General features: G+C 31.9%; 1 protein-coding gene across 1 annotated transcript; it reads left to right on the top strand.

The window, feature by feature from the left end:
* Window positions 1-925: 925 nt before the first annotated feature.
* On the top strand, window positions 926-8244 carry LOC110997323 (protein krasavietz). The gene is made up of 11 exons (XM_022265425.2): window positions 926-1083; window positions 1412-1483; window positions 3710-3886; window positions 4066-4166; window positions 4465-4530; window positions 5019-5091; window positions 5727-5892; window positions 6242-6485; window positions 6762-6908; window positions 7406-7601; window positions 7819-8244. Exons 2-11 carry the CDS (start codon window positions 1423-1425, stop codon window positions 7845-7847), a joined length of 1260 nt encoding a protein of 419 aa, XP_022121117.1. The 5' UTR covers window positions 926-1083; window positions 1412-1422; the 3' UTR covers window positions 7848-8244.
* The last annotated feature ends 15365 nt before the right edge of the window (window positions 8245-23609 follow it).

Raw genomic sequence — 23609 nt, 5'->3', positions numbered from 1 at the left:
GCCTTTAAAATACCATCAAATTAAGTGTATACTTTGTATACAATTAATAACTTTTGAAAAGTAACGCTTTTTGGTAATATTATAATTGTAATACAAGATGTAATTCAAATTTCAAAGCCTAAAATATGTTTTGATCGTTTTTGGTTATGTTATGTATTTTTGTCAAAAATATTATATAATTATTATACATATATTATAAGCATAAGCATTACCAAAAATTATTTTTAAAAGAAGTTCCAATGAAAACCGATTAAAGCAAAATACGATTACAATCAAATCCTATATACAATTAAATTTAAAAAACGGACCTATGCCAGCTACCACGATATTATTATTTTCCGAAAAAGCAAGATATCGATTAGCTACTGTCAACTTACGTAAAATAATATATAGTAACCATTATTTTATATTTATAAATAAATAATCGGCATACTATTTCGTCGGCTACTTTAACGTGGTTTATATGCTCCTAATTCTTGTATTTCTATTTCACTTTGCGTTCTTTGTTTAAGTAACAGTAGTTAAAGTATAAGCTACTGCTCTATGTTTGTTATTTAAGCTTCCACAGACTACGCATGTAAGAGGCGCCTGACGAAAAAATTGATGTTGTCTATTAATAATATTTTTGTAATCATATGTTCTCCTTTCAAATTGTGATTTTTAAATAAATATTACAAAATTGATTAAATTATCGTGTCGTCTTTTTAAAATATATAATTAAAATTTTAATTGTAGATTTTTGCATTTTTACGTTTTTAAGTGATTTTTATATTTTATACGACAATCATCAATTTCTTCCTAATCTTATATTTTTTAACACGTAAATCTGAGGGTTGATTTAATTTTTAAATTATTGTGTAAAAGCAAATAGAAGATTAAAATAGCAGTTTTTAAGAGAACAAATTTCATTTACTGAGAAAATCGATATGTCGGTTGTTTAAAACCGGATATCCGGCGACTCCATACACGTTGTCTCTAGCTCTCCGACCCAAAGATCTTCGAGCGTTTCTTTCTTTTCCGAACAGGCGCAGTCGAAGTGAACTCGCAAAAGGAGTAAAAGGCTCCTACATAACCTGTAACTACGTAAGTATAAGTGCATAATCGATTAGTTTTTCATTGTATTTGCAATACTAGTTGATGTTCATTATTAAAATCTCGATATCCTTGCTTAGTCATTTGCGGAGATTGTGATTTGATTTCACAAAGGATTAGAGATTTTGTGTCATTGATTGTGTCTTGCCCTTGTGGTAAGTAGGCGTCGCCTCGTAATCGTACCTGAAATTATTTGGTTTGATTAAAATAAATTTATGATTAAATTTTTCAACATGTGGTCCCTTCGGGGCGATGACCTTTCGTTAAAATCTTAGGGCCCCTCTTTCCTCAAGTAAATGCCACGTGTATTTTGTTTCAGCAATATATTGTATGAGTCAAAAGGTAGAAAAACCAGTATTATCGGGTCAACGGATCAAGACCAGAAAAAGAGGTAAGCATTCTAGCATTTTTATGTCGCATGTTCCTAATTATTTTAGCATTACTTATCTAACGCCTCGAGCTGTTCAGTGGAAGTAGGTAGCCGTTTTTTCTGCATAGCCTTCACCTTGGCACACAGTAACAATATTAATGAATCACACGATGTGGGTCATGTGAACATTTATAATTCTCTTGTGAAAGTACTGTTAAACAATAATGGCTAAAATAACAGTATCTTGATGAGCTTCTATGATATTAAATTTATAACCTTATAGAAACTGATGTCATGATACAAAAGAGTAGCTAGTAGATATTACCATTTATTGGGTAGTTCATATACAATGCAAATTTATATTTCTTCAATGTAGTGGAACTTATTGTAGGAAAGATTTTTAAATAATACATTTCGGATTCAAAATAAATTTTAAGGTTATTTTTTTAATCTGTAAAACAGTAATTACCGCATGTTACATTTTCTTCAGTTCTAAATATTTATATTTTTTGACACATTTCATGTATGTCTATGGTATTTAACATGATTGTTATTTTTAAAAAATATTGTAGCCACAGCTTTGCCCCAGAATGGAATATATGTGTCCAAACTGGCTTCTCTTGACTGTGGAGATTAAATTATTGATAAAAGCTATACCAAGCTATTTCCATTAAATAGATTTGGTACGCATATCAATAAACATTTGTATTTTACACATCCATCTATTTACATTTAATTTATTAAGTGTTTTCTGTATACTAAAGCTAAACAGCTAAAAAACATGAATGGGTAATATGGGCAAACTGGAACTTGAAATTCTCAATGTTATTTGTAGTTTAGCTTTAGTTGCCCTTTAAGAAAGAACACTTATTATTGAGAGTAAAAAGCCTTTACTTATCAATATTCGATACAGGCATAAAGGAATCTAGCTAAAATCAGTTGTAGTGTGAAATAAGTTAATGATAAGATGCCAAGGTAGGTGACAACTCAATTGAAACCTTCACACTTCTATATATGTACATAGATATATTATTATTTTAGTACTTTTTAGAATAATTGCACATTCCAAACAATTTTTTAAACATTGTTGTATCAAGAGTCCTTCCTTGAATTGAACTATTCAAAAACTAATTATATTGAAAAGTTTTTATTTAAACATTTAACTGTCAATGTAATGATTTTCTACTAATTAATATTTAACCAATAAATCACTATGCTGTTGTTGCAAAAAACTTTGGCTTCATGGCAACAATTTATATATTACATATTATTATTAAGTTATATATGTACATATATCTATTAACTTGACTAATTATATATTTACTTGTATGGCTTCCAAGTAGTTTTCCTTAGCCAAGTGCTTATTTATGAATCACGTAACCTTGCTTGAGACATCTACACAATATATTGACACATATGTAAATAAATAATTTCAATTGCCTTGCATTTATTCAACCAATATGGTCTATTTATTAACTCCTTCGACTTTCGTAATTAAAATTCAACAATATAAATACTTATGTACAGTGTTGGGAAACAGTAGCAGGTATTTATTTCTGTGGCCAATTATTAATTTTTACAAGGATTTAGTAGCTACTCTTCAGATTTTATTTTTCAATTCAAGTTATTTTAACATTACCTTTTGTTCTATGTTAATGTTTGATTGCGTACACGTGCAAATTCAGCTGCAGACAGTTAAAAACATGTGGGGTTATGTTGTGCGAAACCAGGCCTGTTTCAAATTACATAATTTGGTCAAAGTTTCTTCAGACTTCATATAATAAGTAGAAACAAAATTATTAAGTATGACGCAATTTATCAACTGATTTAGTACAAACAAAACAATCTGAGTATAATTTCTTACGTGTTTTATTTACGTCATATTCTGTTTATTGTTGATGATCTAAAAATACGATATGATTATGATACACAAGAGATTTATGACAGTGATATAGTAAATTAACATCTGAAATGTCTGTCTGCGTAATCTCTTCCTGACGCATAGATAAAGAGCATAATTTATAAATTTGTCTGTTTCTACAAACATTATTTTCTCTAAACAGTTACCCGCGCTAACTTTAAAGAAAAAACATTTAGTTAAGGGTTTATTAACAATACCTATTACCTATATAATATCCTAGCTATGTAGTACCAAATATTAAATAACTTAGAAAATCTGAAAATTTGAGAGTATACAGAACATTTCCAAATTAAAAGTAAATTCACAACTATTATTGTTTGTTTCAGATGAGAAAGAGAAGTATGACCCTAACGGGTTCCGCGACGCTCTGGTCCAAGGACTGGAGCGCGCGGGCGGCGATCTGGAGGCGGCCTATAAGTTCTTAGACGCTGCCGGCTCCAAACTTGACTATCGCCGGTATGGCGAGGTCATTTTCGATGTTCTTATTGCCGGGGGGCTATTGCGTAAGTAACAGAAAATAAAATACTGTTGATTAGTAATGGTATAACAATAATTGGATTCTCATTTTGTAGTTACCTGCCTTGCCTTACATATTCAAAAATTTTCATTAACAAATACAAATAATTGTTTTTAATAGTTTATCTACTGTATATATGTAATAGTTTCGATTATGTTCCTACAGTCCCTGGTGGTTCGGTGTCGATGGATGGGGAGACACCGAAGACAAACACTTGCATCTTCAACGCTAGTGAGGATATGGAGTCAATGCACAACTTTGAACAGGTAATTTATCATTAAAATTTACAAAAAGAAAAATATCTGGGACCATTTAGCCCACTCAGTAGTAACCATAATTAAAATTTATCTAGTAATTATTATATTATCCTCAATATTATTCAACTATGTATTTTAAAAATGTATAATAAAGTAAATGTTTGACTTAAAATGATGAAACAACTGGCTAGAGATCTGAATTCTGATGAGAATCCTCACTCGTTCGTTTTATTGCTGATTTAAAAGAAATAAACCTAAATTTAATAATCTTTCCGAAAATTGTATTCATCAGACGTGTATTCTTTAGGTATTCGTGAAACTAATGCGACGCTATAAGTATCTGGAAAAAATGTTTGAAGAGGAGATGAAAAAGGTAATAATATATATAACATTTTTTTTACTATATCCATTAACAATCATTAATAAGATTTTTAAAGTAATTTATTGTAAGAGCTATTAGTAAATGCTATTTTTCTACAACTACAAAAAGGTTTTTGAAGTGAAACTTATTTAGGCATATGAGGTTAATTTTTTTCCTGAGAAATGGGGGAGGGCGATAGAGACCGATTGACAGAATGATAAAAGGAGATCGAGAAAAAATACACACTATCGGTTGATGTATTCGTTTAGTAGTTACATATTAGAACTTTACATGGAAATTCTGTCACATGTCTTGTGCAGTGCAAACGCAGATTTTAATTAACAGTGTGAATATAGACATACAAATAGTGATCATATTCTGCTACTTGATCGTCTATTGGGGCTTTTATCTTAGTAATAATAAATTTACAAAGAAATTTCCCTTCTGACTTTTGTACATACACACTTTTTTCAATGATAAAATTACGGTTGCTTCTTCAGGTGCTGGTGTACATTAAAGGGTTCGAACCGCTGCAACGCATCAAACTGGCCAGGATGACGGCGTTGTGGATATGTAAGTAACATTATGTTAAGGTCTTTAATTTTTGCTTTTTCAGTAGACAAATTTTTAAATAGTACTTTATAGTCTTTACTGGTTAGTCAAGTACTATTAGTTTGATTAGAGTTAAATCCAAACTAACTTAATTAGCCCAGTTTGCCAATGTGTACTGTATTATTATATTATTTATTTATTAATTTGTATGTAAATAACGTAACTTATATATGTAAAAAAATCTTTTGGCACACAATTAGAGCCGGCCTGGCGTTACCTAGCCTGGTAGGTGTCGAAATGTGCGATATTATTACGCCGACTATCCTCGGTCCCTGTTTGCGGGGCTCGATACACTGGCGGTGTTACATATAATTTTTTGAATTTGACCTTAAAGATTTAAACAAATTCCTCTAATGGTCTATTATATCATCATTGCGTTGGCTATCCAACTATTAAAATCTTTATTATTTTTAAAATTAAGATTTTAACTACATATTAATGATATCCGCCATCTTGTTTAGTGGCTGCGGCCATTTTGTTTTCCGAATTTTTAAGATAGTTATTGATTTTACTTTCGTTAAAGATTTTAATTAAAGCTTTTAATTTTTTCAAATATGTACGTACATAGACCGTATTACAAAAATGCCTTATTTCAGGCAACGGATGCGTCCCACCATCAGTACTTCTAGTGCTGGTGAATGAGCACCTTCTGAAGGAAAATGTAGCTTTAGAATTCGTGCTCGAAGTATTCGTAACAATGAAGAACGAACGTGGAGTCACTTCGTTAGTTACTGCGTTGAAGAGGGGTCAACTTGAAGGCAGGTGAGTGAGGCTTAGTTCATGAGTTTTTTTCAATACTAATATACTTTTATGTACCCACCATCTTTTTTAACGTGAATGAAGTTGTATTACCATTTTAGACAATAAATACACAAATACAGGAGTCCTTTTACTGTCACATGTTGAAATGGTTTATTCCCAATCTGTTAAAGTAATATGATCTTCTAAAATATGATCATGTTGAAGATTTGGGAAAGATAAAAGCTACATGTACTGGCTTATCGCATTTGTTGTGATATCGTCATAAATGTGGCTACAAAGCATATTTTCCTATTCCGACCATGGATTACTACATACTTCTAGTATTTATATCAAATTTCTTTTCCATCAGGCTTCTGGAATTCTTGCCCCTAAATCGTCGCAGTGAGGAATCTCTAGCCACGATGTTTGGGGCGCGGGGTCTAGGCGAAGTTGTCCGCTTGCACCGGGCCCAAGCTTCGCAGGAAGCTCGTAGGGAACTAACTCGTGTTCTTGATGAGGAGCTAAATGATGAGAAACCAGTGAGAGACATCATACCAGATCTGAGAGACATGGCGCAAAAAAATGACATACCAGACCATGAGGTGGTCGCGATTGTAAGTATTCTGATTTTTATGATTTTTTTGTTTTTATTAGAAATTTAATCAGTAAAATAAATGATTTAAAACCCTCTTATATGATGAAACTTGATGACGAGTCAGAGTGTGGCGGTTTTTCGTGTTTGAGGCTGGTGGCAACTGAGTCTTTCGGGAGTCGCTAAGCTTCTACACAGTAACTGGCATGCTATGTTGACATGGCAATCTGATCAGTAATCTCATAAAAATATTATATATTTTTGTAATTACAACCTACTAATGGAAACTAAATTTCAGATTTGGCAGTGCGTGATGGCTCGTGGTGAGTGGAATAAGAAAGAGGAACTTTTGGCCGAGCAAGCTGCGAAACATTTGCGCCAATATACGCCGCTTTTAGCTGCGTTTGCTCATTCTGCTAAGGCTGAAATTGCTTTGCTGACCAAGGTAATTTATTTGGTTTATCAAAAATAATTCGGTTTTTGTTCGTATCCTATCTGTTATACGTACCTTCTATCATTTTTGATATTATTAGAACCTGTACCCCTAGTACCGTCACAGATATAACAGTATATATATTTTGTTACATTTTATTGTTGCACATAAGTAGAACAGTCACGATTAGAACATAGTCGCGTCGGTGTGAAAAGTGTGCAATAGTATCGCGTGGATATATTTACCAGGTTCGGTTCAAAGCCGAGACTGATATTGAAGCGCAACAATATTTCTTAACAAATTGCCTACATCTGTGCTTTTGAATCGGCAAAACCAATACAACATATATTTTAAACACTAACGATAACGGAAAATCTTTAAATCTATAGTTCATATAATTAATACTTCATTGCATCTCCGGACACTTGTCAACTTAGTTACGATGAATGGTAGTCCCGCTTAGTCGTCGGATTCCATATAATTGTGACTACATACATAAATTTGTACAGGTCCAAGAGTACTGCTACGAGAACATGAATTTCATGCGCGCGTTCAGTAAGCTGGTTGTAATGCTGTACAAGAGTGAAGTGGTTTCCGAGGAAGTGATCCTGCGCTGGTACCGCGACCCCAACTCTTCCAAGGGCAAGCATATGTTCCTCGATCAGATGAAGAAGTTTGTCGAGTGGCTACAGAGTGCTGAGGAGGGTGAGTTATTCGAGACTTATAAACTCTTTAAGAAACAACAATTGTTCCAATTAAATCTACAAACAAATATCAAACAGTATTAAGTAATAAAATGAAACCCCCTGATTAATTAACGCCACCAATTTAGCAACAACAGTAAGGTGTTAAGTATATATTTATATCATGACACAAGTTTCTAGCGTATTGGCACCGATTTTCATAAAATATTTTTCCACAGAGTCGGAGAGTGGTGAGGAAGAAGATTAATTTAAGAGCAGCGTGAGACTGACAGCGGCCGCCTTCAAACAACCCATAGAAAAGCCAATAATCCACCCAACCCAGAGACAGTTAGAAAACTTGACCCGTATCAGTATTGTGAAAGAAAATTTAAAACTGTGTTGCCCGTAGTATGATTGAACAAAATAATAAATATGTATATTCTGTTATCCATGTATGAATGTAAAGTCATTTTTTTTAATTGTCTCGTTCAACCACGAGGCGGCGCTACCGACGCTCACCCCGTCATAATAACAATAATTCCGGGTGCAGCAAACGGATTTTCTACCACTGTATATTATTCATTTCTAAAGTAATGTTGATGAAATACAATATTTTTTATTCAATTTTTTTAGTAAAATTCAAATAAATGTGGCGACACATCAAATTGGTTTTTTATTTACACCTATATACATTGGCCACGAAATGATGATTCAGAAGTGTTGACTTTGTTGACCTCAAATTTTATACATATTAATATTAACTTATCAATTTATTATTGCAAAATTTAATAAATTTCATATTTAACAAGTGATAAATTACAATACCTTTTAGCTCATCAACTAATTAGTGTGAATATCTATTACAATAGTACTTTTGTTCGACAGCAGTGTGAAATGGGACAAGCCTACTCTAAAAGTAACCCCAGATACCTACGCCAAAGATCAATCTTCATAATGAATGAAATCATAATAAAAAAGTAAAAAAATAAATAAGATTCACTGACGACTTGCATTTAAAAATGTTTTTCTACTAACTACATTTTTCATTCATAAACATCAATTATGTACCCTAATCCCCAGCTTGCCTAGGAACATAAAAACTACAATTTGAATAGAAAATACTATGCTTTGTACCAGACTGAGCTATTAAGTTTCATAAGTCCTCGACTGAACAATAGCCTGGACCCTATGTTTCACGTTTGTTGGATAAAATATTTAAAATTTTAACCGACTTCATAGAGATTTCGAACCTTGTTAAATTTTTACTTGGACTTAGAAACTCAAGTTATCGATAGAATATTTTATTTAATGATAATAAACTCAAAAAGTCTATACAGTTCTGGAAACTGGGTTAAGCAATGTTAAATTTATTCTCATGATTGATGAGTGATATATATTATTTTGTAGTAAAAAGCATTTAGAATTATTATTTTATCAGGAACTTTGGTTACTGGTGCGTGTCCTTTAAAGTAGGAACCTAATTCCGAAACAACGGTTATTTTATTAATTTATCATGTTACCACTGAGGAGAAAAACCTCTATTGCAATTTGCGGTGGTTGTACTTTGAAGTCAATAAAAAGGCATATATCAGATGAGTACTTACAGATTGAACACGATTACTATCATAACTGTATATAAGTTGATAAACACGTTAGCTCCCTCTGTGCTATTTTAAAGCAATCAATGTAGTTTTTCATAGTTTCGATTATTATAGAAATAGAGCGTTTCTTCATCTGTAAGTAGGTATATACGTACAAGTGCCTAGCTTATTCCTAATACCTATTTATAGTAAAACAAAAATCACGTAATATGTAAGAATACATTTAAACAAAATAGTAGCCAAAATGTATTATTTAAGTGTAATTCGTACAAAATATTAACTTTGATTAAATGTTTTTGTTTTTAAGGACACGGCTGATCAAGGAAGTAATTTTATTATTGACGGAACCATATAGGTTCCATAAAGTGACGTAAAAAAGGGGTAGTACAAATGTATGTACCTAATATGTTGTTACGTCTTTGCAACAGCTAGAAGGTGCTGTATAAAATATAAATTACTCGTGCAGTGAACAAGAACACGTATGCATAAAATGAACACAACATTATTTAAATACCTTAAGACTTTTATAAAATTTTACCAAATATTACCTTATAAACTGTATCGAATTTATCCTCTATTTATCATTCATCTATTTATCTATTTTAAATACATATTATTATATGAACAAACAAGCAAAGAATTAATTGTTAAACTTAAACGGTTACGTTAAAGTAATAAACTTTTATAATAGACAACTTTACAATAACAATAAATAGACCCTACAAATCACAAAAATAATAATAGACAAATCGTAAAACTTATTCTTGCAAATAGAGCTGCGGACTTGCTTTGTCAATGGTTAAAATTAAAAAAAGGGATTTTGCGAAGAGAAGTCATAAAATTATAAAAAGTTATGGACATTTAAACGATCTAACATGACAGTAACGGTATTCGAATGACCCTACATATCAATACGTAGTTAAAATAGAGCATAAAGGACAAATAGAGAAAATCGTTAGCCGGATTTCGCACAAGGGGAGGGTTTCCGCGGTATTCATCAGACGAGTTTTAACGGCCAGCTATTGTGGGTCTGTGAGACCCTTCGCGGTCCAAGGCCACAGGACACGGAGCGCCAAGGTCAGATGTCAGTTGTCAGGTGCCCAAGATCTTACGTAATTAAACATAGTTCAGCTTATTTCGAAAATTTTCTGTTAATGAATTTTCACGAATACTATACAAATGTGCTACACATAGACGATTAAAAACGCATGTAATTAAATTTTATAAAATAGACAAAAAATGTTGTTGAATTGCACTGAATGCTTAGATTTTTGATTTTAAAACTTAAGATGGTTTTGTGAAAAAAAAAGTAAACACCCTGGGAACAAGTTGATATGAGTTATGCCATCTCATAAAAGGGTAGGGCATTGACGGCATGCTTAACTCCAAATAAAATGTTAATTTATTATAATACAGTCATTTGAAAGATAATATAAGTAGGTAAGTATTATGACCGAATATTCGGTGATAATTTACATTACAAGTTGAGATTTAATATTATACGAATAAAATATCAAGTATTAATTTTTATTTAAATTTTCACTTTGGTGGCTGAAAGAGCAAGTTAATTTAAAGTTATTTATATTTCAATTTATTTAGCTTTTTGATTTATTTGTTTTTTTTTTATTTCTGCACTTTTAGCGTGATACCTATTTCTTGCTATATGTTGAAAATTTCTTATACCATCAAACATGCGTTTAAACTAATCGTACCATTTATAAAATACTGTTATATAATTATCTAAATATGTATAGAATCTTTTTAAAAAACTTTTTTATAACATTAAAACATTAAATTGAGGTAAAATGGTGCATTGGAGCGAACGGGATTCCTGAATAACTTTTTCTGGTTTTTATCATTAGACCAGAGTTTATCCTTGATTTTTTGCTCCCAGGTATATTATATCACGGGTAAATCTTTATCCGGTATTGTACTGGGATAAGTGCGTGTGCGCATGTGTGCGTCGTATTCAGAGCTACAATAAGCCAGGTGCGCGCTCTTTTCAAGCGATCTTCGTACGCCTCCTTTGCTTAAAGATTTCCTACGCAGCTGTCATTCCGATTTTCAACGTTCTTTTTTTAAATTGCGAATGTACAATAGCGTAGACAATCTAGACATTTAATTTCTCAATTTTCATAGAAATCTTAGCGAAATAGTGGCATCAAGATAACATGATATCACAAACAAACAGATACATTTCCCATGCGAAGACAATACTTTTATATGTGACAAGCGATGATGAAACCGTACACGCAATGAAATGAATTATGAGTATGACATATTCAAAAAGACTTCATGAAAGTGAACTTTAAATAATTTAATGAACAAAACAAATACAATGTACATTCATTAGATATTAGTTAACGAGGCGTATTGTAATATCGTTTTATATAACTGTATCATTCAGTTTCACATAATCATGCACACCCACGATGCAGGTTCGCTTCCTGGGAAAATAACTATTTCCGTATAGAAGCGACAGAATTCCTTTAACCTGTGTACACGCCTTAAAATATCAGGAAACAACCCCAATTATGGGGTTGTTTCCTGATATTTATGGTTATGGAATATTATTACTAACTTATTGTTATATTATTTTTAAAGTATAGTTATTTAAAACTTGCTAAATTGAAAAATATTTACGATAGAATTTGCGTTTTACAATAATTACTGTCCCAAATAATTACATAATGTAATACATACATACATATTATATTTTAGTGTGAAATAAGAATATATATAATTTTATTTATGTATATGTAATATAAATCACATGTTTAATGATGCAAAAACATATTTATATCTCACTTAAGTTAAAACAAATTTGACAGTAAATCATTATCGTTTACTAACATTAAAGGCAAGAGTAACAGCCCTAGAAAATTCGTCCCAAAAAAACTTATTCACAAACTTGCTTGGGGAAAGTACGTCCGGGTATATACAAAAGATGTTTTTTTCTTCCTAGAAAACCAGGTACGTATACAATACATTTGGTTATTACGTTTCGGGTTTTATGATTTAATGCCAGCTTTCGAGAAAGCTTGAATGGTGACAATTGACATTTTAGACTTTTGAAATTAGAATACTATTGAATTTTACCAATCTTTGGGCGCATTGTAACGATTTATTTTGTACCTGGTTTTTAACGAGCAGGCTTACCTTGTTTAGTCATTTACGTGTGATTATTTCAGCTGAAATAATTAAAAGCAAAATTGTTTTTAGTATTTTTAATATATATATAGTATGTATGTATTGTATGTATATGAGAAGTATAATTTCGCTAATCAAACGTGCCGAATATTTACACTATAATAATTAATAAGTTTCGCAAGTTTCTGAAATGTTACAAAAGGCAGTCAAAGTAGATGCCTCCATAGCATTTAACCCGAAACATGTCATTGTTCCAGCTACGTTTTATCGTTATTTAATAACAAAAATTAAACATATATATATACCAGAGAGGTATCTCATATTTAGCGGTAAAATTTAAATTCGGTAAATCTTTAAATTGGGCGGTTTATTATTTCATTATAGTTGTTATAACTATCCTGTCATAATCAATTGCAAAAGTGACAAACACATTTAAATCGCGGTTAAAAGGGATCAAAATCAATTTCGTATTAAACAGTTGGAAAGTAGCGGAGCGCGGGGGCGTAGTGAGAGGAGGCGAGGTCAAAAGGCCTAGCTCTAGGAACGGGACTGAGATATCTGCACTATTAGCAATGAGAAGTCAACATTCAACCATGAAACATTTCGATGATGTGCCTTAACCCGCCAATGGGCACATTTCTTGGTGTGATTCATTATATTTTCTTCTTTTAATAGGCATGTTGGCGATCAGCTTCCTGTGCCCGATTGAAAAGATCGCAAAAAACGGAAGTCGCAATAAACAGAAAAAAATTATGTTGTTAACTTTGTAGGTACAAGAGCTTTTGTTTAATATTTTATATGATCATTACCTCAGTATATTTATTGATCGGCATATTGTTTTAAAACAAATCAAATGAGTCATGGCCATCTAGCTACAGAGATAGGAAAATACTACTCCTATATAATTATATAATAATGTACTATATATCTGTCCCCGACAATTAAAACCAAGCCTCACATGTCGACCTACTATTTAAGAATTTTACAGCTGAATGGTGATTATTATCATAGAAAAGTTTATCATAAGCAAACAGAATCGCGTGTCGCTACAGTGGAGTAACGGTCGTCCCGCTTGCGACCGGTCTGCCCCCGGGCCTGCGTCGGTCACATACGTTACAAAGCTAAATTCTATTAGAATTCATAAAAATATGTTATCAGCTGTAGGTTCGGTTGTAAAATTATGATGTGGGTAGTTTGTCTAAAAAGGTAGTTTGTCTATATTCAAAATACCAATCGCCGAGCGCTAAATTGGTCATCCGTATTCAATGGAAAAATCTATGATATGTTTGTTAATACGACAAAATAAGAGTAATTCAAATAAAGAACTTCCCGTGTCAATCGTTGAATATGTATAATAATCTGTGCTGTGTAACAAAGATTTAAACTCTACACTACGCGAAAGCAATTGGTATCTTTTTAAATTAAGAAAATGTTCGTCGAATTTTAATCCCTCTTCTTTGGATTTAATGTAGTCGGAATAGGAATGCCTCGGTGTCAAGTGTCATTAACAATAAAAATCCTAAGTACTTATTATGTACTGCAACATAGTTTAAGTTGTTTATATTTGTGAGTTCGTATAAACGTTCGTTGTTTAGATATTTTATATCAAACGCGGTGTTTACTTTCAAAGAGTTATGTCTATAAATTTAAAATAAAACAACAAAAATCACCATGTTTCTTAACATACGTATGTGTATCACCTATTAATTGTTGTCTAATAGATGATGTGTACTGACCATAAAGGTTTTATTGTGTGCGCAATATAAAGTACAATAACTTATAGAATTAATTGTCTTTGATACTTTGCATATAAAAATATTATTGTGATCATAGATTATATTTAGTAATTCAGCTTCATCAACCTGCTTTTGTCATTCTCTAAAAGTGTAACATAAACATCAAATGAAATCTTCACTCTTATGAAAATATTTAATATTCGGTCCATCTCTTGACTGTAAAACCAAACTTTTATAAATAATTTAGACATCACAGCGTATATCGTGATTAAACTATCATAGTAGGGATAAAGTACGAAATTTAATGCACAATTTTCGACTTTTGTGTCCTGACAATAATGACAGTAACGCAGCGAATGAGACGCCTTTACGTCTGGTTCCTGTCCTATACAAAATAATAAGAAATACTGTCACACCGATACAAACTCGGTATAACTATATTACTAAAAGCATAAAGACCTAGTCCTACTAGCATAGTAAAAAAGAAATATGCGAAGGGAAGCCAGAAAATCTGTCGCCCTTCCACCTGTCGCAAGCTGCATACAATGAGGACTGCATACTTTTTATACTTATTAGGATCAATGTGTTGCTACTACATGCATTACGGATAGTGTATGTGCAATAATAACATTTATTGATATCATGTCTATGAGATAATATAAAAAAATAGTATTTCTATTCGGAACTATTAAAAAGTTTAATGTTTAAATACATTAGGAACTTTTTACAGCAATCTCTAATTTCATTCTTAACATACTTTTAATGTTAATCGATAAAAATTAAGTAAATGGATTGAAATACAATAAAAGCTACGTGTCATGTGTATTTATACATGGTGTTTCAGTTTTAAACGACATATCTCGATGATTTATAAAAAATCTTCTTGTTCACTAACATTCTTCTATTTGTGAAAGAAATAATATACAAAGCTATTCATTTATATACCTTAACATATAGAAAAGAAATATCAAAGTACAGAATCAAGACGATCCCTGCCCACATTTGCTGAAAATCACTCGAAACGCGGTCGTTTAATATACAGAACGTAATAAATTCACGCCAAGAAAGTTTTTTTTCAATTTCGTTTATATTATGTCTTCTTGACCTAGAAATAATATAGTAGCACCATGTACAGTGTGTAGTGGGTGCATCGCAAGCCAGCTGCCGTGCATCTGCCAGATTGGACGACATCTGACCAATTTCATCGCGCTTTTTGTGACCAATCACAGGTTATTATACTTAACCACCTTCAAGGACTATTAATTGCTTTTGAAAGGCTTATGAAGCTTAATGTTATGCCAAAACGCAACGCCGAATCTAGTGATATCGAACGATATTTATATATGTATATACATACATATTTTTTTAATAAATCATATTTATTCCAACACACATACTGTGTTTACAATATTCTTGACCTACATGGTAATAATAATTTATATTTATAATTAATAATTGAACTTAACTAAACTTAACTTGTATTGTCTATTGTGATCAAGTAGTTGTTGTACACTTTAAAGTGAAGTAGATATTTATAATTAAAATAATTATTATTAAATGAATCATCATTAATTTATTGAAACTGGGGACTGCTTTGAAAAATTAATTGCCATATAATGTACAGTTACACTAACGTAAAATACTCAACGAGTTTGTATAGTTAATTATTTACAATTATACGTGCAAATTATTTAATTATAAATAATGTGTTTTGGATAAATTATAATTAAAATAACACGTGAATTTGGATGTAAAAAAATTGGTATTTAAAATGAGTAGATCCTATAGATATGATTGAGATAATGATTGAATTAAACGCATAGTATGAATGTATTTTTCGTGTGGTATTTATTTATAGGTCTGTTTTGTGTGTTAACTAAGTAACTAAAATAATATTTAAAGAACTTTATTTCTCATTACAAAAAACAATACTTACATGAGAAACTTAATATTAATATGTACCTATATATACGAGCGAGATACTCGTCGCCATCAGCCGTCTCAATTTTAGTCAACTGTGTTCGCTCTAACATGCATCTTTAATGCCCGAATAGTTAAACAATTATAAAAAATGTAACTAATATATAACTGTATCAAGTCATTTGACAAAAATCAACTTACACTGCGTGAAATTAAATTTTAGTAGACTCCGAGTAAGTTATTCAAGGGTCTAAAGTTTAGAAGTTAATGAGATATATTCAAAATCAGAAATGTTTTCAAGGTACGAAATATGTAGTCGAAACACGACATAAAAACCATTTGAGACCGGAAGATTTACAATTTCGTGAACAAAATGTATATGAGTAGCGGGTTTCAAACAATTATTAACCGATGTGACACACATTTCTGTTTTTATACGGTTATTATTGAATATTTAAGCTAACACGTGTGCGGTACTTATAATTCTGTCACGTTATCTTTACACTTCGCTGGTAACCTTATGAATGAAGCGCTCTTTGAAAACTTTATGTTATTTAAAAATTAATTAATTAATAGTTATGATTGTGCATGAGGATTTTCTTTCTTTTTTATAGGATAGGTGGCTAACGAGACTATGAGACGCCCAAAAAGGGAATTCATCGCACCCCATGACACACATTTTATTCGTATCTCTGTTGTCCTTCAGGGAAGATACGATCTCCAATTTTCCCTCGCGTTCCTTTTAAGGCTTGATGTGCAAGCAAGAGCGCGGAACGAGCGACAAAGAGGCACAATCGTTCTTCACGTTCGGCAGCGTTCGTTCGTTAAAAAATTGACAAAATTGTATTTATGCGATCATCAAATAAATGTAACTTGATCAATTCAATTGTGATTTTCATTTATCTACAAAATATCTAAATATATAATGCATTTTTCAAAAGAAAATTTTAATTTTGCATCCATTCCAACAGATTTTCTTATGACGTTGTCACGTTCAACTATCGTCAGTTAACCGACTTTACAGACAACCGATTTTTTGAATTGTTTTAATTGTATCAAGGTAGGCTACATATTAAATGCGTTACAATAATAGATTTTAGTTTAAAGGTTTACTTTTACAGCGATGCACAGGAAAAAAATTCACAACAGTTCACCACGTATAATAGGACATTCGATACATCATCTATTTAAAAGAAAACAGGACATGTGCACATGGAGTAATACCCGATAATTTAGCCACTACACGATACGTCTTGCATTTCTATACACCCAACAATTGTAAGTAAAAATAAAATTATTTTATTAACATTGTTCACGCTACTCCATTGCCGGTTCTTTAGTTGGCTATTATTAGTAAAATTAATTAAACTATTAGGTGCAAAGATAATGCGAGCTGGTTATACTTTAAGAACAATGCGCTTTCTGTACTTTAAAGCTTAAGTTACTAGCATGGAAGTGTAGATAGACTTTATGTGTTTAGTGATCATGTTTCTTTTAAGTAAAACATTTAACTCAGGATATTTTTTAGGTAATGGGACTTAGGCCGCGACCAATGACTACAGACTCTGGTATCTCGAAATATTAGAATTTAATTGTCTAATGTGAGCAAGAATAGCTGTACACTTTAAATAAAGCAGATATTTATTATTAAAATGATTATTAATTCGAGCATCATTAATTTATTGCAAGTGGCCAGTAATTTGTCATGTAATCTACAGCTACACTAAGGGCCTGTTTCACAATGTATGGATAAAGTGCCAAATAGCTATGCAACACATAAATTATTCGAAAGATAAAAGTTCCAAATAAGATACTTCGAATTTCATGACGTATAGCGCTATCTGACAGTCGTGAAACGCAAATATACTATTTATCATACCAATAAGTAACAAATAGCCTATTTGGAACTTATCCGGACATTGTGAAACAGGCTCTTAAACACACAAAATACACGCTAAATATTCCACGAGTTTTTATGGTTATTTTTTTAGAATTATAAATTACAGGTGTAAATTATTTAATTATAAATAATTTATTTTAGATAGATTATTGTTATCAATATGTGAATTTAGGCAATATTAAATAATAATATATACCTAAAACCTTTTTTTAATGTCCTTAACGATGTTATCCTTCTACTCCGTATGTGAAGAGTAATTTATATACACAGAAACATTAATTATGCACAGGTTTGAACGCATGACCTCAACATTGACAGTCGCAAGCTTAACCACATTCACTCATACTTCTGTTTTCCGTAAGTCCGCAAACGAAGCCGCGCAGATCACTGGCTTGTTATGTCTGATTAAATAAAAAAGGTATTCTTTAAGCATAAAGAAGCCAGTATAAAATAACAATAACAATTTTTTTATATATAAGTCCTTTAATCGTCTAGATCAATGGACATAATTACGACTGTAATGTTTATATTATTAATATTAAATATAGTTCATACAACTAACATTAAATATAGCCTTGCGGGATAAAATATGGACGCTAGTAATAACGAAATTTATGTACTGGAAAGAGACGTATAGGACGACAAAAGAAAAGATGGACAGATGATATTATAGAACCAGCGGAGAAAACTGGATAAAAGTTTCTCAAGACAAAGAGAAATCAAAAATTATGGAGTAGGGTTTTTAAGGAATTGAAAAGCTAACCAATTGTTATCTGGATTAATGAAGCTTTAATAATAATAATATATAGTCTACCTAGGTAACAAAGCGATCAGTTTTGTATCGCGCAGACCGGATTTATAACGACGACCTTAAGCCTGATTTGTTTAAGCTAAAAGAAAAAAGAGTTTTAAGAATATTCATAGCACTACATCACATGCATCATGAGGGCGCCCCACATACATACCCTCACTTTCACACAATCATACAACACAACTTAATTAGGTATTGCTAAGTTATATGTATTTGATATGTTTTCTTTTTGTAAATGTTTAAACCTTTTGGTACATATATTAGGTATTCCATTCATTGGCTATATATTTAGTATAATTGTTTTTTGTTATAATATACAACTTATGTTAGCTGTAAGATTACAAAAACATTAAATAAATCAGTAAATAAGTCCCAATTGGTGGTGTTGTCTACTGCAAAAATGTGTATGTGGTTAATATTTGTTATAAATGTGGTACAAATTTAGAAATAGGAAAATTTGCAGATGCGCCTATCCGATCAAATCAATCTTTGACGTTTGAACAAAGAGCAAAAAGGCGGGAAAGGTGGGTCTGTGGCACGCGCGCAGCTGTTTAGACATCTGCTCATCCACTGTTCACAATTTTACATCCAATCAACATTACTGGCCATCTTTGCCTTCTAGACGTTTTTATTCTTTTGAAGAATACAAATCTGAATCTTACGAAAAAGAGCAATTAGAAGCTTCGTTACACTTGTGAAAAACATATAAAAATATATAGATAATAGATTACATAAAAAATGCAAGAGAAATCCAAATATGCAGAATGTATTGGGCAGGCAAGGGAAAGGTTAACGATTATTCGGTAACATTAGAATCTTAAAAATAATTCTGGCTCAAGTAATCAGTGCTTTGTTATTACCACAACCTTTACTTATTGTCTTCAAATGTAATTAAATAATAGCTAATGGGTGTCAATTATTTGCAAAAAATCACACATCATGCGCCCTTTCAGTTTAAGTTACAAAAAGAAAAAAAACTGGGACAGTTGCACCTGACAGGATAATCACGTGTCTATGGTTCATAGCCATCAAGATCTAATTGATCTTGTAATTTATTTTAACCCTTTGATGACTCTCATATTTTTATGTAGTCACATTGAAAATTATAATTATCTCTTTTAATTTATAATTTTAACGAACCGAGTCGCGGAAATGTTGTTTGTATAAACACATTAAGTGAATAAAGTTTTTTTTTCGTAATTCAAATAAACCTCACTTTATAACAGACTTGAGTGAGATTTTGCTTCACGTAGTATATAATAGGTTAGAATTTCAACCAAATTACTGTTAATAAAACATTCTAATTAAAACTCTATGGAGTATATAGGGGTTTTACATTAGTAGGAACTTAGATAACATTACAATACTCTGAACGTATATAAAGTGCTATATATACAGTGAGATTATACTGAAAATGCTGCCTCAACACAGGATGTTTGGATTCATAATACCAGTCGCCTGCTACAAGCAATAATACATTACATTGTAGCCTCTAAAAACTTAAGATCGGCATATATATACAATAAAATTGTGTATATAGTTCAAATATCCCGTTAAAGTTTCCTTAATAAATTAACTTGCTAGCTAAATCATTGCTGAAAGTTATGACGACCATCTAATCGTACAAAATGGGATATATTGAATATTTAAATGATGTTTTTCTTTATAGGCAAGTAGGATGCGAAATGTGGTTTCCAATCCGAAATAATATTTGTTCAGCCATAAACTTTCGCTTTATTTGCATAGCTCTTGTAGTCGGTGAAGATAGGACCTCATAATAACAATTCAGTAGAAAATATATTTCAGATTTGAGTGGAAGATAGCATAAAATGAGGAAAAAACCTCCTTGATTCTTAAAACCAACTACAGTTTGCCTTATTTTGGGACTGGGTATAAAATGTGTTGAAAAGAATGAAGTCCTCTCGTACTTATGCTAGGTAGAAATGTTTACAATAGACACGATAACAGCTTACAATGGGTAGGTGAGGCCGGCAAATTATTGTCAAAATGCAAAATCTTTGCAGTTTTTTTTAAGTACAAAAAAAATGTTCGTTCATTTATTATTACCATGAAATAAATGAAGAATGGGTGTCCATTGGCAGCGGCGTGACTTTACATGAGGTAAGCCTACGCGTCCGCCCCCTATATAAAAACTTTAAAATATAAATTATAAACTATACAAAAAATTATTTCGCTTCCAGATTTGACAATTTCAGTATTGCAACGTTATGACAAGTACTGAATAGTGAAGTTGCAAAATTAAACATTTCCGGATTGCTTCCTCTGGTTTACAGTAGTATATCTAAACAACTACTACTTTAATATAAACTAAGTATATCGGGAAATTAAAATATATTTCTGAACGGATAATTTAGTTTTGACGATTAATTGTATTAAGGATCTGAGAGTTTTCTTTAATAATTGTGTGTGAAATGAATCAAAAAATCATATGAGTTTCATCATCGGACGTCGAGGGATTCCACCCGTCCAATCTCGACGTCCTTCATTCCACAACTGAGCAAAGGCAGTTTCAGCTACCCACCACCACTCTGCGGTACCAGCTGCCCACTGTAGTATTTCCAAGCCAATTCGACTTAGGGCCCTTCAAGAAAAGAACGTAGCAATTCCTAAAAGGCCGGGGACTCGCGAACCCTCAGGCACAGTGTCCATGGGCGGCGGTATCACTTAGCATCAGGTGAGCCCGTTCGCTGTTCTATAAGAAAAAACATATTTAATTTGTGTATGCCATCCAAAGCTTCATAGGCCTATACTAGAATAAAACAGCTTACCTACAGGCACGACTATATACGAAGGTGCGGAACCATACGGCATGTACAGTGCGGCATCAAGATTCTCACGACCTATAATCTCGCTTAATTTCGCTCTATTTAGTCCAATCCAGCTCTTCAGAAAGGACAATTAAACATGCAAAGAAACTCCCATTTCCCATCATATCTATTTTCGTGGCGTTCTTTTTGCAACAAATCTGGTTCGGAACAATGCGAGGGCCATACAAATTACCTGTGATGAATTTTAGGCTTTTATTGTTTGGGATTAAGTTGAAATTATCCCGTCTCGTATTGTCGGCCTCGGGACTTCCGAGAAAGAGTAAACGGTTCATTCCATTCAGACGCTGACGATTTTGTTAACTTTGTTAATCGTGTTAATATTTTATCTACTTTAATGATGCAGTGGTCATAAAATCTATTTGACTGAATAAAGAAACAATAATGTGTAAGAAAGAAGGGTCTGCTTTGGTATTGTAATGGTAGTTTTGCAACTGAATTGGTCAATCGTAAGCCAATTTTAACTCAATAAAAACTTTAAACACAACGCAGCAGAGATTGACGAACAATTTTGATCGTGGATGAAATTTCATAGGAGTATTTCGACAACCTTCATAATTTATATTAATTTTTATACAAATAAAAAAAATTCCGTAAACGAAATCAGATTTCAGAAATATATATAAATATACCTTGGACTTTCCAGCAGGATGCTGCACCTGGTCACAAAGAACGATGAACGTTCCGGACTTTATAAGAGCTGAAGTCTAAAGGCTTGACCAGAAGGGTCGTCTAGCCCAGTCCTTAAGCCTTTAGACTTCAAATAATGGTCTGCTCTAAACAACACGGCGACGTTGAGTCTCTTAAAAAATTTTTGGAGCAGTGGCGGAATTTCTCTTGGAAATAGTGCGTAAATCCGTAGATTCGTGGCCAAACAGATTTAAGGCCTGTATAAAGGTGGGCATTTCGGTTATAATTGTTTTTTGCTGTGACTTTGAATATGTAGTGTAAATTTTATTATTGTTACATTATTTCATTAAAAAAATGCAATTTTATTTGTTACAGAACTTATGGCTGGAATAGGTATAGTTTAGTGTAAGAAACTAAGTCGACACTTAGCGCGGACTGAGACTCCCCTTTTAGTCTTGATGCTGAACAAACGTGAACGTTTTGACGTCTACTTACTACTTTACTTATTCCAAATTCAAACTGTAATTCGTAGATTTTCTGGAAAATGTCATTCCATATTGTTTATAGAATTTTAAATAAAGCGTCAATCTGATTTCCGATAATTAGTGATCGTAGTAAAAACAATAAATTGTGATGATGTCGGAACGAGTTTGTGAGGTGAGTGACCTTCAAATATGCAAGCTGTAACTGCGTACGAGCGTCAGTAACCAATAACGGATTTATAACTAGTTCGATGGTGTGGCTTTGATTGCGAGCCATTAAGTAGACAGCCGTAGTACTTTCTACTAACATTTGGGTAATATTATCTGTAAAAGTTTGGTTTGTTTGTATAGGCCAATGTTATCTAATGCCCATAATTAATACAATGAAACAGTAACACTTTGTCCAATTGAATGATGATATGAATAATTTCAATTTATTACTTTAAATTAATTTTAAATTTTAAGATTGTTTTGTTCAAAACTAAGCTTTATTTGTTGGAATCGAACCCAGGTCATCCGCGCAAATCTTAACTTCTTGATTAGGTGCAAATTATTTTTCTGAATTTTGTAGTGGGTTATAATAAACTTGCTTTAAGCTTTAGTTAGCATGTTTTTATGGATTATAACGAGTTCGCGATGACAATGATTCAAAAGTAAAGCATATTTTAACATAAGTTAAATAATATTTTTTTTAGCAATAAATAGATCCTTTTTGGAAATAAACTCCCAGAAGAGTGGTTTTTTCAGCTTACTTTATTTAGGAAGAAGCATACTATACTGGAAATCTTACACCTGTTTAAAACTTTACCAGTAAGAAGACTATATTACTAAAATAACTAGCAGAATATTTTTTATTGAACATAACAACCTACTACTAATAAGTTTATAATAACTAAGTGTTCATATACTACATTGTGATTTTACAATTGGTCGCTCGTGGTGAATTTCTGTTTG

The sequence above is a fragment of the Pieris rapae genome, chromosome 14 (assembly GCF_905147795.1).
Source record: "Pieris rapae chromosome 14, ilPieRapa1.1, whole genome shotgun sequence".
Lineage (NCBI taxonomy): Eukaryota > Metazoa > Arthropoda > Insecta > Lepidoptera > Pieridae > Pieris > Pieris rapae.
This window is presented reverse-complemented; position numbering and strand designations above follow the sequence as displayed.